A 13,864-nucleotide genomic window follows, 5' to 3' on the forward strand; every position below is an offset into this window, starting at 1 on the left:
TATAAGCCCTACAGAAACACAAATAAAACACTATTCAGGGATTTTTTTCTCTTATATTTTAAGTCACTAAGACCAGCATAAAGCCACACACACTAACACATTCCCGACGGAAACCGTATACCTTCCATATTTCAGCTCTCCAACAAAAACACTCGCTGCCAGGCTTTACTCGAAAAGACAGAACTTAGATGGAGAGGGAGTCAGCCAATCAGAACTTGGGAGATTTTTGATTTTTCGACCCCTTTTCTGTGATTGGGCCTAGTCGCCACCCGCCCCCTTGCGTTGATTGGTCAGTTTTCCCGGCTCTGTGGAACTCATTTGAATACGTCTGGCTTTGTGGGTTATTGCGAGCTTTTGCTTGTTCAAATACTCAAAGAAGCAAGAGCGGAGACAGACAGTGGAGAAGAGCACTGCATGGACTCACAGCAGCTAAAAGATTTACCTGTTTGTTACACTTTTAGCGTCTCCTCGACGTGAGAAAGACTCGAAGTAGCGTGGAAAACCTGTTTTCCTTTTAATTTTCTCAAAGGTTACTGGCAGAGACACAGTATTTGGACGCTGAGTAGCACCATTTCAGAGGTAAGTTGTTTGGAGTGTTGCTTATGTGGATTTTTCGAGAAACGATATACTACTCTTTATTCATTTTGTGATAATAAAACAATTTTTGCTATTGAAATATAAACAGATAACTTTCGCATAGGCATAATCGAGTTATAGAAATGCCTTTTTTTGCGCAAAAGTTGATTAAAGTTTCCTAGTTTTTTTTATTATTATTTAAAAAACGTATTTACTTCACCTAATATTTGAAAGTGATCTATATCTGATGAACTATTTTCTCTCTAAACGCCCAGTTTCACTCCCGACCTGTTGTTGTTGTTGTTATTGTGCCACCCATAGGAGTTTATAATTAGGCTGGTTGTCAGACTCAAACGAGTATTACTCACCAGCACCTGCGATGGGACCATGCTTGCACAGCATGACTTTTTCACAGTCAGCTTTTACTTTTAGTGTGTTATGACTCAGTCTGAACCCCATCATGCTAACCAGGCATGCTGGGCTGGTTTGTGTGTGTGTGTGTGTGTGTGTGTGTGTGTGTGTGTGTGTGTGTGTGTGTGTGTGTGTGTAACAGATTGTGTGAGTGTGTCTGTAGGGAAAAGAAGAAAGAATGGCAGAAAAAATGTGTGTGCTGCTGGCCAAGGAAAAAGCCTCCACACACTTCTACACAAACCCACAGTCACTTAAAAGAATGTCAGTACTCTGTGAGCTTGTGAAGCTGCTTAAATAAATCTCACATTAAATAGTTAAACTAATTTAATTATTAACCGAGGCGGTCTGAAGGGTGCCAGCAACATTTGAGTCTTTGGAACTTCCTCAAAGTCAACTTACTCCAAGTTAAAATTAAATGCTGACATCTGTGTGTTGTACAGAGGTTGGTAGTCAACCCCTCCATCCCCAAACAAGCTTAGGTTTAATATAGCTTTGTAGTAGTGTTTATCCTTTCTGGCTGTAGGTTAATACTGTACTAGCCTACCAGATGATACGGGAGACAGGTGTGTGTATTTGTATGAAAGTGCATCACTGAATCCATTGTGTATGGAAATAAAAGAAGACAACAGGCTCATAAGTGGTTGAGCCCTGTTGTGCGTATCTCTCCTGTCGATCTGAGTCTGGTATTTGTGTCCGGCTCTGTTTGCCTATCTATCAGATTTTTAAACCAGGCACCGGGTCCCAGCCTCTGGTGTTTTGCTGTGGGCCTCCCCTGACCTGCACACTTCCTTGCGCCACATTTGTTTGGACACTAGGGCTGTTTCCTCCTACTTTGGTTTGGCAATTTGGTTGGTACTTTGATGACATGTGACTTTGCTTTCCTGCACTCAGAATGCAATCCTGAAGCATTATAGGTTGGAGCTTCTGATGCTTGGACAGCCAAGCAGAACAAAACAACATCTGGACAAAGATATAAAGAATTTCATCAAGGAGGCTTTTTCTGTAATTGCAAAACCCCCAAAGTCAATGTGTCAGACAATTTTTACCTAAAGGGATTTGAAAATCTATTGCATAACCAAAAAACAGATCTATCCTCCCTTTAAAATCACTGCATGTGTCTTGACTTTCACTACTGATGTGTCCTAAGTCCTTGTCATGTCCCCATAAACACATAAAAAAAATTTTCCTGCACAGAACACATGAAGGCATCTTGGTCCATTGGCATGCTGCATTTATGGGGCTGTTTGAAAATTAAAACCTGACATGGAGGAGCACTAGAATGTTCTTCACACCAAATGTATTTGTGCAGGGGAGACCTGCAGCAATACATTTTGTATTTTATTTCAACTTACCCTGGTGGGAGTTTGAGATGATTGCTTTTGTTTGCACCACAGGGTGTAAAGGGGCTTTATTTTTTCAATTAACACCAGCAGCTTGCTTTAACTTGAATCATTCGGTGGCTGTAAAAGAATAATTAAATATATAACTAGTGTACCATTGCAGAAAGCATAATTGGCACATGGTGAAGTGATTAGCAAGCAACATGTGGTAAATCTGTCCAGTCTTATAATCTTTAAAAGGTTCAGTTGGCTGACTTCTGATGTGCTCAATCATAAAAAATTAAAAGAAGAGCCATCTTATTTTTCTACGATATTATGTTGTGAGGTGAAGTTACTAGTCCTCCCACGTAAATCGACAAATCGTCAGTGACATCATTGTACAGCGTCTCTTTAAAAGGTTAACTCTTGTACACGCAAGCCACAAATAAGTGTCATGAGCACAGTCTGAACTTTGGCCTCATTATTGATAACCATAATCCCGGCTGTCAGGAGTTTCCTCCAGACTGTCATGCTTCTCTCACTCACCCACCTTGTGTGTTGTACCTCATTAGTGTCAAAGTACATTGGGTACAAAGTAGAAGTAAGATAGCATTGCAGTACATTGACATCTTAACACTCTCACAAATAGTTTTATGGATCCTCTTATCAGGCGCAGGCTCTGCCTTCAGCTTACTCCGCTGCTCCTCTCATGACACCATTTTTATGGGTACACACTGTGTTAACCTACCTGCTGAACTTTGCAGAAGACAAGGTGCTAATTTAGAAAATGTGACTGTTGTTTTCTTGCTACTGACCAGCTGCTTAAAGTCTTCGAATTTTATTAGATGTTTTTAAAAAAAAAAGAAAAAAAAAAAAAGCAGGAGTCAAACAAACCCCTGTCTCATCTAAGCTAAGGCAGTTGGTCCAGGCTGTTCTTGGGTCAGTACCTTGTAGCTTTTATTTTGTATAAATAAAGCGATCTCTACTAAGGCCAGTAAATGGGTTTCGATATGTTGTTTTGATGTTTTATTGAAGTCATAAACAAAAAGTCTTGTCCTTGTTTAAGCCTGGCAGATTATTATTTGTGACTTCACTGCACAAGAGCTATAATAAGAGGTCCCACCTTAGAGAAGAATGAGTAAAGTCTGCTTTTCTGGTTTGACTGATGTAAAAATGATCCCAGGCTCAGCTCACGCAGAGGCTGGGCGTCGTATGGCCTGACAGCAGAGACCAGAGTGTGTGAAAGCTGCTGTGTGTGTCTGATCTGCTGGGATCTGCTCTGATCTCTTCCTGGGGGTCTTTGTGTGGTTGTTAATGCCATGACAGGATAGATAATGCTTCTATTGTTGAAGACCTCCTCCCCTGCCCCGTCCCCCTCCTCCTGTAGGGCACAGCATTGCTAGGTGTACTCTTTAAAACCACATTAAATGGTTTTAGAAAAAAGTATTCTGACAACGCCTTCAGATTCATTAAAAGCCAGACATGGGCAGCTTTCATGTACAGAAGACCTTTTTAAATCCGCCGAATTGGCTTGTCTTGTTGTTGCGGCGCGAGCACGTTTTATTGGTGTAAATCCATTAGTGGATGAGGTTTTCCTGCTGCACCATCAAAAGTTCAATTTGTTTTAACCATTTCATGACATTTAGCCAATGGGCGCTGCAGTCTTGTTTCGATGCCAGCTGGTAAGAAAATGCACAGACGTTTAACGGTCTAGTACAAAAGTGGTTTTCTTGGTAAAAATGTTCTTACATCACTGTACATTTTTTGCTTTTTCCTGTATTATTATATTCACATCAGTCTGCTTCTTAAGCCTGCAATCTTCAAAGTTTACAAACAAGACAATATAAACAATGCTTTTAATATGAAATTATACTCCCAATGCCATCATTAAGTCATTCACGGAGAGTCCAACCTATGATTTAGAAAGAGTGCAATTGCAGTGCAGCAGCGGGGAAACCGCAACTATCCAAAGGGTCAACTTTTCAGGAAGTCCGTGTGGAAAAACACAGGATTGTTTTCCAATTTCTTAGTTTTCCCCCTTTGCACAAGGTCACCTTCCAATGCAAACAGAAGGACAAAAGGCATCTACACTGGAGTAAATATTACTGAGAGGACTCTTATCTCAACTTGACCACCGCAGCCATGCTTTTCCAGATTGCATTTGTAATTCGAGGAAGGTAAAGACACTGTAATCTCTAACTAAGTTAGAAGAAGAACAGCAGGCTGAGATCACAGAGTTCAAAAGATGGTTTGGCACTGGACTGGCTTACACTGGCAACATGCCAAACATTGTGGTATATGTGTGTGTGTGTGTGTGTGTGTGTGTGTGTGTGTGCGTGCATCGCTCAAGCCATCATTTGTTTGTGTGTGTGTGTGTGTGTTTGGATTATTCCGGCATGGGGCTAGGCGCCATTGTGGACAAGGGTGTGTGTGCGTAAGATGTTGGCTCAGGCAGACACTCCTCTGTCGGCACTGTGATGTACAAACAAAAGTCTGCTGGATTCCTGCAGGGTTTTGTTTCTGGCACAGTATATGTGCATTGCTCGTATGTAACTGTGTGTGGCTCGCTTATGCTGGCATGTGGTGCCAAGACAGACAACAGTAGCAGGATAAAGATGGCTCCAGAGTTAAAGCACGCCTCGGTGGTGATCTGGGATCAGCTTACCCAACTCAAATCCAATTATATTAACCATTAAGACAAAGGGGGGGGGTGTCCACTGCTGTTGTGTCATCTGGCAGGTTGTTGTTGTGAGTATAAGCTGATTTGTAGAAATTTTCACCAACAAATGACTTTCTCCAAGCTGTAAATGTCCAAAGGAGAAATGTTTGTGTTCAGAACCAGAAAGTATAGACAGAGGAGGGGTAAAATTATGTGATTAAGTGTAATTCCTTTCACAGACATTCCTAAGTCTTTCCTTTGCGTGATGGAGTTGCTTAAACGTATTTTCACAACACTCGGCTTCCCAGAGAGACGGGCAGGCTAACGCAGTAAGATGCTGCAAGAGACACTAGTCACGATTTTGTGACTTCAAGTTGACTATAAAAGGATTGGTCTGTTGACAACTGTTGTGCCATAATTATTGGGAAACCTTTGGGAAATCATGGATTAGCTGATCAACGAAAGAAACTGCGTCATAATTATTCTTTAAAACTGGCTTGTGCAATGGAGTTATAATTTGTTGATGGTTAATTGGACATAGACACTGCAGTAAGGGTAAGGAGAAAGAAAATGAAAACAAAGATCTGCTTTAATTTAATCACAGAAGTCTTTCTACTTCATTCAACACCCACATGTCTAGTATTATAACTTGTCAGGATTTGTTTGAGTAATGCAAAGTGTCACTTTGAAAGCCTCTGTTTCTACAAACTAAATGCAATGTTTTATTTTTATTGGGCCTCTTCCTGTGCCGTCCACTGTTTCAGATACCCGGGGAAACCTACTGATTGTTGCTCTTTTCCTGTTTAGGCTGTGCAATCATCTCTTAATTTTCCTGGGATATTTCATACCCAGTTCCAGAAAGATTGGCTTTAGAATGAGGTTTCAGGAAGCAAATCTAAATTATCTTTAAAAAAAAAAGAAAAAAAAAGAAACCCTCCCTGTTGCCTGTTTATCATATCTGGCTTATTGGGAATCTTTAAATTGGCTGGGAGATGTATCTTCATGTGAATTATGAAAAACATATATTCAAGATTGCATGTTATCCATCATGTATTTCTCAGCTGACTGAGAAAATGTATTATCATGTCATGAAATTGCATATAAATAGGCTGTTAATCTTTATTTCTCACCCCTAACCTACTCCTTGTATGTTTTGTAAAGGTCATCATGCCTCCAACAACGCCATATGCTGGGAAGTTCAGCTCCTGCGTCCCTTACAGCAGCAATGCCAACCACCAACAACCTACCAGCCCGTACCGGAGCAGCACTGTCCCGAAACCTGCGAGGGAGAACATCTACAACGGCGCCTACTCTGTTGGAGAGAACCCCTACGACATACCTCAGCCTCACAGCGGGGCTTATCGGAGCGCCTCTGTCTCCTCTGTGAATGCGAAGGAGCATCATTACACCAGCTGCGCTCTGTCTGAAAACCCATACTCCTCGCCGCAGCCTCACAGCCCTCGCCAGCACAGCACTTCCTGTCCAGGCCGCGCACATCGTCACACGAGCGGCAGCAGCGGCAGCAGCAGCGACCAGTCCTGTCGTAACAACAACAACGTAGCTGCGGCGAAAGCGCGGTTTTACGGACACGGCGTCACCACCAGCTACGGGGAGATGTGTTACCATGACAATAGCTTGGTGTCTGCATCTCTTGAGGCTCTGATCCAGCACCTGGTTCCCACAGTGGACTACTACCCTGACGTACGTTACAGGAAACATGGTCTTTTTGTGAGAAACAAAGTGGTCTAGAATAGACGAGTTGAGTCTGAGAAAAGAGGTCGGCTGTCCTGGCTGTGTTGACCTTTCTCTTCTTGTTCTTTCCTCCTCATCAGAGGTCGTATGTGTTCACTTTCCTGCTGAGTTCACGCCTCTTCCTGCCCCCCTACGAGCTCATGACGAGGGTTTGTCACCTGTGTGTGGAGCAGCAGCGGTCTGGAGATGCCCTGCTGGATAAGGTGGGCTGGCAACACACACAAACACACACAGGGCTATAATTTGCTTCTCTTCTCGTCACACTCACTCTCTGCTCCCACACAACCTTCCACCCACTATAAAATCCACAAGCTCTCTCACCCACATGCTTCTTTCTGAGAGAAAGTATTTATCTGCTTTTTTTTCCCCAAGCAAATAAAATCCAGGCAAGGGAACACTCGGAAACAGAAACTGCAAAGATAAAATAAATAATGGCAGAATATGCTCTTAGAAAAGCAGCGAGCTGTGGCTACTCTTGTGTGTTTTAAAAGATATGAGGGCCATGCCATTTAGATTATTGACCAGAGAGAGATTTACTCATAAGATAAATCAAATCATGTCTGCCTGAGTGTCACTTAGTGCGCCATCTGATGGTTTTCAGATTCGTTTCCGTGAGGTGGCCCCTAAGCTGGTGCAGCTGCTGACCGAGTGGACTGAGACGTTTCCATACGACTTCAGGGACGAGAGGATGATGCGCTGCCTTAAAGACATGACGCTTCACGTGGCCCGAGGGGACGAGGTTAGCGTTCAGAGCTCCTGTAGTTAAAACGTCTCATGCAATGAATTTGCAATAATTCAACATAAATATCTCAAGTTCATTCACACCTCCCTGTCATAGTTTTCATTATTTGTGCTGTCTGTGTCACGCTGCAGTACTCTTGGCGAGCCATGCAGCAGATGACCCAGCGTCTTATCAAACGCCTCTCTGCCCTCGGCCAATACGAGGAGGCTGTGGCTGCGCTCAATGCGGCGGCAATGGAGCGTCCCGCTTCCTTGAAGAGCAAGCAAGCATCAGCTCAGCGGAGCGACGTACTGAGCATGTGCGACGATCCCTTCGTCCTCGCCCAGCAGCTTACACACATTGAACTGGTAGGAAGTTGGCGTTAAAACTTAGGTGCCTGTGCTTATTATCGGATTCTGTAGAGAGAAATTGTTTTCAGTCCTTCGAAACACGTCTGTAGATTATATTAACGAGCTTTTATGATTGTCTGTCTTATGCTGTTGTCATTGTCTTAACTGTTTTTATGTTCTGTTTTCTGCCCTCAGGACCGACTGAGTTTTATTGGTCCCGAGGAGTTCATCCAGACGTTTGCCATGAAGGATCCTCTGGAGAACCATAAGGTACAATTGAGTTTGAATGAAAAAACGCTTAGCTTAGCTCTACCTCCAGCGTTTTAGATAGAGTTTTGGACAAGCAGCTCACAAAAATTCCCATCTTCTCACTCAGGAACTTGCAGGCTTAGGTTTACTTTTCATTTCATTATTTGCTTTTTTCCTTTTGAACTTCTACATGATAAAACTGGAGACATGAGGAGCTTGTGCAAAGTCATATAAATTAATCTCATTCCAGTCGCAATTAGCAGATAGATCTAACAGCTATGGCTTGCTGCGTGCAGCTTTACTGTGTAAAGACGGCTTGAAAACACAGTAACATGACCTCTTTATAATTATCAGCATCAAAGGACTGCAGACGATTGCAGTTATTTTGAGTCAATTTTTATTGTTTTGATTTGAAGTATATTCTGGGCCTGCTTTGGGTGTAATTTGTGGTCTGCTTCAGTTAAAGTAAATATGCTTTGGAAACCACATCAGAGAATCTACTGGCAGATAGATAACAATTTGTGCAGTGTTATTTTTAACATAGCTCAGACACAGTATGAAAAAGTCCTTTTGCATATGTCTAAGTGAATCTGAGGGACCTGTAAGTGAGCTGAAGGGTCGTATTCAATCACTGCTGCTGAGAACAAGTGCTCACCCACTGTTTGTAGCCGTGCTCCAACCAGTGCTGTGCCAGTTATATAAGACCCATTTTGTATAAAAGAGCAGTTGAGTCAGCGAAAGGGGTCCTGAAGTGTAGAAGGGGAAGTTTGGAGTGGAGTGGGCTGTCGCTGTTGTGTAAGCATTTAATAGAGCCATGAATCTCTGAGATTACATCATCACGGACAAGTCAAATTTATTTATACAGAGCTTTTATAATGTTTGTTTATATAAAAGGGCCTCTGAGAAACAAGTTCACCACAGAGTGTCCTTATAGAAAAAAAAACAAAAGGCACCAAAGTAGATGTAAATGAGATGAAAATAACAAGTAGACACGTCACAGGCTTCAGTGCAGGTCCAGAGGTTGTGTGGGTGTGAAGGCTGTCAGGATCCATTAGCAAAGGAAATTATAGAGGAGCAGCAGTCTGTCTCCTTCTATTTCTGATTTATAAAATAATTTATTGGCTAACCTTAAGAAGATTATGCTGATGATGCTGAATCTCGGGGAACAAATATTAATAGAAGACCAACAAGTAGCCAAAAGGTACAAAGGTACAAACATTAGCTTGACTGATATGAGGAAAAAGTAAAACAAAGCGGAAATTAAAATATAATTAAAGAATTGAGCAGACCTACCTCCAAGCAGAAACGTCAATAATAAAAGGGTATTTTATTAGATAATTAAAATAGATAAGATCTATAGAAAACATATATTTGAAAGATTGTTAAGTTTGTCTGTAGTTGAAGTTGTTGGCTGTCTGTGGATAAAAATTGTCAGTAAAAGAAAAACAGATACACAGTAACCAATTACTTTAGAAGCATGGAAAAAGCTGGAAATTGTTAGTTATGGCAGTATAACTAGCTTAGAGTATGAGTTGAATTATTAGCTAAAGATAATAGATAAACAGTGGATATAGCTCGCTAAGATTATGCTAAAAGGTGGAAATTACTAGCTAAATGTAAACTTAAATAGCTAGGTAAAATCTTGTATAAAAGAGTGTTGGTTAAAGCTGTGGATAACCTGTTGAAATTTTCAGTTACAGAAATTGATAAAATGCAAATGTTAATCATGCCTTAAATTTAAACAGAGGGCAAACATTAAAATAATAAGCCAATAGCTTTGGTTAAATGCCGCGGACCATTTGCTAGCTAAAAATGATAGATGATGAGCTGAAAGTAGTACAGATATAATTTAACCTCCTAGGACCTGGCATCCACATATGTGGACATCACATTTTGGGTTATTTACACCAAAATACAAAATTTTGCTCTGCAAGGGCCTGATATCCACTTAAGAGGACATTATACTGCCACTGTTCTATCGAAATTTTAAACAAATATCCTCATATGTGGCTCTGATTTTTCTTAGAAGCAAAAATCAGGTAAAAAAAAAAAAATCTGGTTATTCTTTGTTTTTACATTCATCGAGTCCCAAAATACCCAAATATCAAAGAGAAATTAAAAATGCATGCTGTGGAAGAGTTCGGGTCTTAGGAGGTTAATGTAAGTTCACATTTGAACGTGAGTGATGGAATTTATGAAGGTGTCAGAGCTTTAGGGGTCCATAAAATGAAAGAGATCTAAGTTCTAAGATCTCATTTAATTTCGAAATGGTCCTTTCTGTGACTCACAGTTTTAAATGTTTAACTTCTTTCAAAAATAATGAAATACAGACAGAAATGCACTCAGATCTAGACTTGTTCTTTGTTTTAATTATGCCATAATTTGTGTTTCAGGGTTTCTTTCGGAAACGTAAAACTAGCAACCTGGAAGCTTACGTCAGCTGGTTCAACAGACTGAGCTATCTTGTGGCCACTGAGATCTGTATGGTAAGTTGTTGTGATTCGTTTTGGACCAAGGAACGCCTTTGAATGCACAGCTGAACTACAAACCACTCTTAGATTCTTACTACACTCCAAAGGTGGATAATTTTGTACATATATTGAATTTGTACTGACTTGCTCTGTTTGTTCCCTCATTTAAGCCGATGAAGAAGAAACACAGAGCGCGGATCATAGAGTTCTTCATCGATGTTGCTCAGGAGTGTTTCAACATTGGAAACTTCAACTCTCTCATGGCCATCATCAGTGAGTATTTGATGCCACACATACAGCTTGTTGGATCGATCTGACCCGTAAGTGCTCTGCATTTACTCACCCTTTCTCTGTGTCCAGCTGGGATGAACATGAGTCCTGTCGCCAGACTGAAGAAAACCTGGAATAAAGTCAACACGGACAAGTTTGAAATTCTGGAGGTAAGGACAATTGGCATGCAGCAGTGAATCCTGTGTAGTGTAATGTAAACTTAAGATTTCAAGTTGCTCAGGATTTCAAACCCTCACCATGTGCAAACTTTAAGCATGCCCACACGGATTTGCGTTTGATGGCCATCTCTTGTGTGTGCTCTCATTCAGCACCAGATGGACCCATCCAGTAACTTCAGTAACTACCGCACTGCGCTCCGCGGTGCTACCCAGAGGTCTGAGACCGCACACAGCAGCCAGGAGAAGGTGAGAGAGCACCCAGGATTTACTCTGAAAATAAAAAGCTCCAGGTGGTGAATGTGTACATAAATGACCTGGTGTGTTTCTCCTCCAGATTGTGATTCCTTTCTTCAGTCTCCTCATTAAAGACATCTACTTCCTGAATGAAGGCTGTGCCAGTAGGCTGCCCAATGGACACATAAACTTTGAGGTTAGGACACATTTCAGAAGATGATGTTGTTTAAATGATTAAAAACGGTCAGATTTGTAGCAGTACAGGTTCAGGCTTTTACATGTGATGTTGTGACTCCCCCTTGTGGCTAAAAAGAGCAATGCATTTTCCTTCATGATGCTTTTCTTTCATCTGCCCATTATAATCTATTGTACAATCTGTCTCCACAGAAACTCTGGGAGCTTGCAAAACAGGTGAGCGAGTTCCTGGTTTGGCGTCAGGTTGTTTGTCCGTTCGACAGAGACCGGCGAATCCTTCAGTACCTTGTCACAACACCCATTTTCACCGAAGACGGTCAGTATTCAGTCTCCCCTGCGTTGTGGAGATGTAAATCATACAAATGTTTGGTATAGTTTGTCAGCTTTAGGAAACAAACAAAGCCATTATTGTTTATCTTATTGTTGCAGAGCTGCATCTGGCTTCATATGAGAGTGAAGGACCAGAGAACAACATGGAGAAAGACAGTCGCAGGTCACTTCGGTAGGTGTAGACATATGTCCACACACCCACATATCCCAAACCTTATACTAATGCAAAAAAGGGCAATTTTTGAGTGTAATAACACTGGTTACTTATCTTGTGTATTTTAGATCTTCGCTTCTCCATCGAGAGAATCGGACCTAAGGCCAGGGATATCTCTGCTTTAAAGACTGAAAATTAATCAGGTGTCTTAAAGCTACAGGTTTCTCCGTTTTATAATATGGACACAGAAGATTCTTATGGCCACAGTTAAGATGTTGGACTTCAAACAAGCTGGGACCACATCCTGCCTATATTACTGTATTTGGGCTTTGAGATCACAAGGAGCACTCCACAGAACTCATTCCATAAAATTCATCCAGTGCCAAAGAAGCCCATTTTATGTTATTATTGTAACCTCTTTTCCAACAAGTCTTCATGGATTTAAATCATTTATGAAGCTAATGATTCTCAAGAAGAGCCTGGATCAGCTGTGCTGCTTCTGTAAAATCAGCTCTGTCCAAGGCGCTCAGAGAATATCAGACGACTGGCCAGAGGTCTGCAGACTGGGTTTATACCTCCAGCGGTTGCCACACTTTCCTCATATTGTGGATTGACTTACACGCTGAAGGGAAGGTTTCATCTCTAAACGAAGTCATCGTGGACCTAAATGAGTTTCAAAGCTACATTAACGCTCCTTGCCTGCAGATATCGTTGCTGAGGACCACAGAGATTTGAAATCTCAAAGGAAAGGACTGACTTGCATCAATTTGCGTTATAAATAACGGGCTAACAGCTGCTTGTGGTATTGCTGCTTGTCTTGTTGGATGCCTCAGTTTTAATGCTAACACCTCGAGCAGAACCTGCACCACATCCACTCCATTAGCTCCCACTTTGCACTGTCATTTGATATCTTTGTGTAATGGAAGCTCATAATACGTGGCAGTACATCAGCAACATTATTCCAGTGTGCATTGACACGGTGCTTTTATCAACCACATGTTATTCAGTGCTAAGCATTTTGTGATGTGCACACTTTGACTCTGGTGGTGATACAAAACTGTGTAAGTGACAGCAACATAATAACCATGCAGACTACATTAAAATGCACTTCAGAGTGTTCTTGTGTAATATAGGCAACTTTCTATGCTATAGTATTAAGTCGTATTTTGTATCAGAAGGCTGAATTTTTTTTTTTTATGTACTTTATTTGATGTTCTGCCAGGAGCTTGTTTTTTGGCTGGTTTTGTGTTGTTAAGCTATCAAACACCAGTTTACATATTAAAAAAAAACACTATTATGAGTGCAAACTGATGTGTGTGTGTGTGTGTGTACAGAAACAGGATTTTTATTCTTCTCATCTCAGCTGTGTTGATGTGTGTGTGATCCACTTGTGAGTGCTGTGTTTTATGTCATTTTATTTGTCATATATGCTACTTTTTTGTGTATCTTTTGTGTCATCAGTCAGGGTACTTGTACTGAAGGTCTTTGTGTAAAGAGAATGATCTATTTTCTTTCAAATAAAAGAATCATGAAAACACTGTGCTCCTTTTCTTGACCCAGGCTTTCAGCTTTGGGCTCTACATATAAGAGGTTGCTGATGCATCTTTGACTGTTCACCCTGATAAAATAGATCAGCTGAGCACCACGTAGTCCAACCAGGACATTATCAGAACAAGAGTGAGCAGGCGTATAAAGATTAGAAGAACTAAATAAAACAGGACTGCATCTGCAACTAAAGCAAGTGCAATGCTGCAAAAATCATTAATCTGGTGATTTGACCATCACAAGTTGTGTAAAACAAGTAAATTAATTCAATATATTTCTTTTTACTACTCATACATGCAAACATGGGATGGTGTGGTGGTACAGTGGTTAGCAGTGTTGCCTTGTAGCAGAGAGATATGTAATTTAATTACACCATGTGCCTGTGTAACATTCCTCCCACAGCACAAAGACATGCGTGCAGTTTGAAATACTGGTATGAATGGCTTAAT

The 13,864-nt window shown here is 41.1% G+C and overlaps 1 protein-coding gene across 1 annotated transcript; it reads left to right on the forward strand.

The window, feature by feature from the left end:
* The first annotated feature begins 344 nt into the window (after positions 1 to 344).
* Positions 345 to 13,618, forward strand: LOC102799609 (ras-GEF domain-containing family member 1B-B-like). The gene is made up of 14 exons (XM_006795568.3): positions 345 to 579; positions 6,127 to 6,666; positions 6,798 to 6,920; positions 7,319 to 7,456; positions 7,591 to 7,806; positions 7,984 to 8,058; positions 10,431 to 10,523; positions 10,679 to 10,781; positions 10,869 to 10,948; positions 11,108 to 11,203; positions 11,292 to 11,387; positions 11,579 to 11,702; positions 11,816 to 11,888; positions 11,999 to 13,618. Exons 2-14 carry the CDS (start codon positions 6,133 to 6,135, stop codon positions 12,030 to 12,032), a joined length of 1,785 nt encoding a protein of 594 aa, XP_006795631.1. The 5' UTR covers positions 345 to 579; positions 6,127 to 6,132; the 3' UTR covers positions 12,033 to 13,618.
* Positions 13,619 to 13,864: the final 246 nt, after the last annotated feature.

The sequence above is a fragment of the Neolamprologus brichardi genome, chromosome 7 (genome assembly GCF_056152115.1).
Source record: "Neolamprologus brichardi isolate AB-2024 chromosome 7, ASM5615211v1, whole genome shotgun sequence".
Classification (NCBI taxonomy): Eukaryota; Metazoa; Chordata; class Actinopteri; order Cichliformes; family Cichlidae; genus Neolamprologus; species Neolamprologus brichardi.

What these genes read in the sequence shown, in the direction of transcription:
- LOC102799609 (XM_006795568.3), top strand. Translation starts at nt 6,133, where the DNA reads ATGCCTCCAACAACGCCATATGCTGGGAAGTTCAGCTCCTGCGTCCCT. An exon ending in ACGTGGCCCGAGGGGACGAG is followed by an intron (nt 7,457 to 7,590) that starts GTTAGCGTTCAG and finishes GTCACGCTGCAG; the next exon opens with TACTCTTGGCGAGCCATGCA. An exon ending in CTCTCTCATGGCCATCATCA is followed by an intron (nt 10,782 to 10,868) that starts GTGAGTATTTGA and finishes CTCTGTGTCCAG; the next exon opens with CTGGGATGAACATGAGTCCT.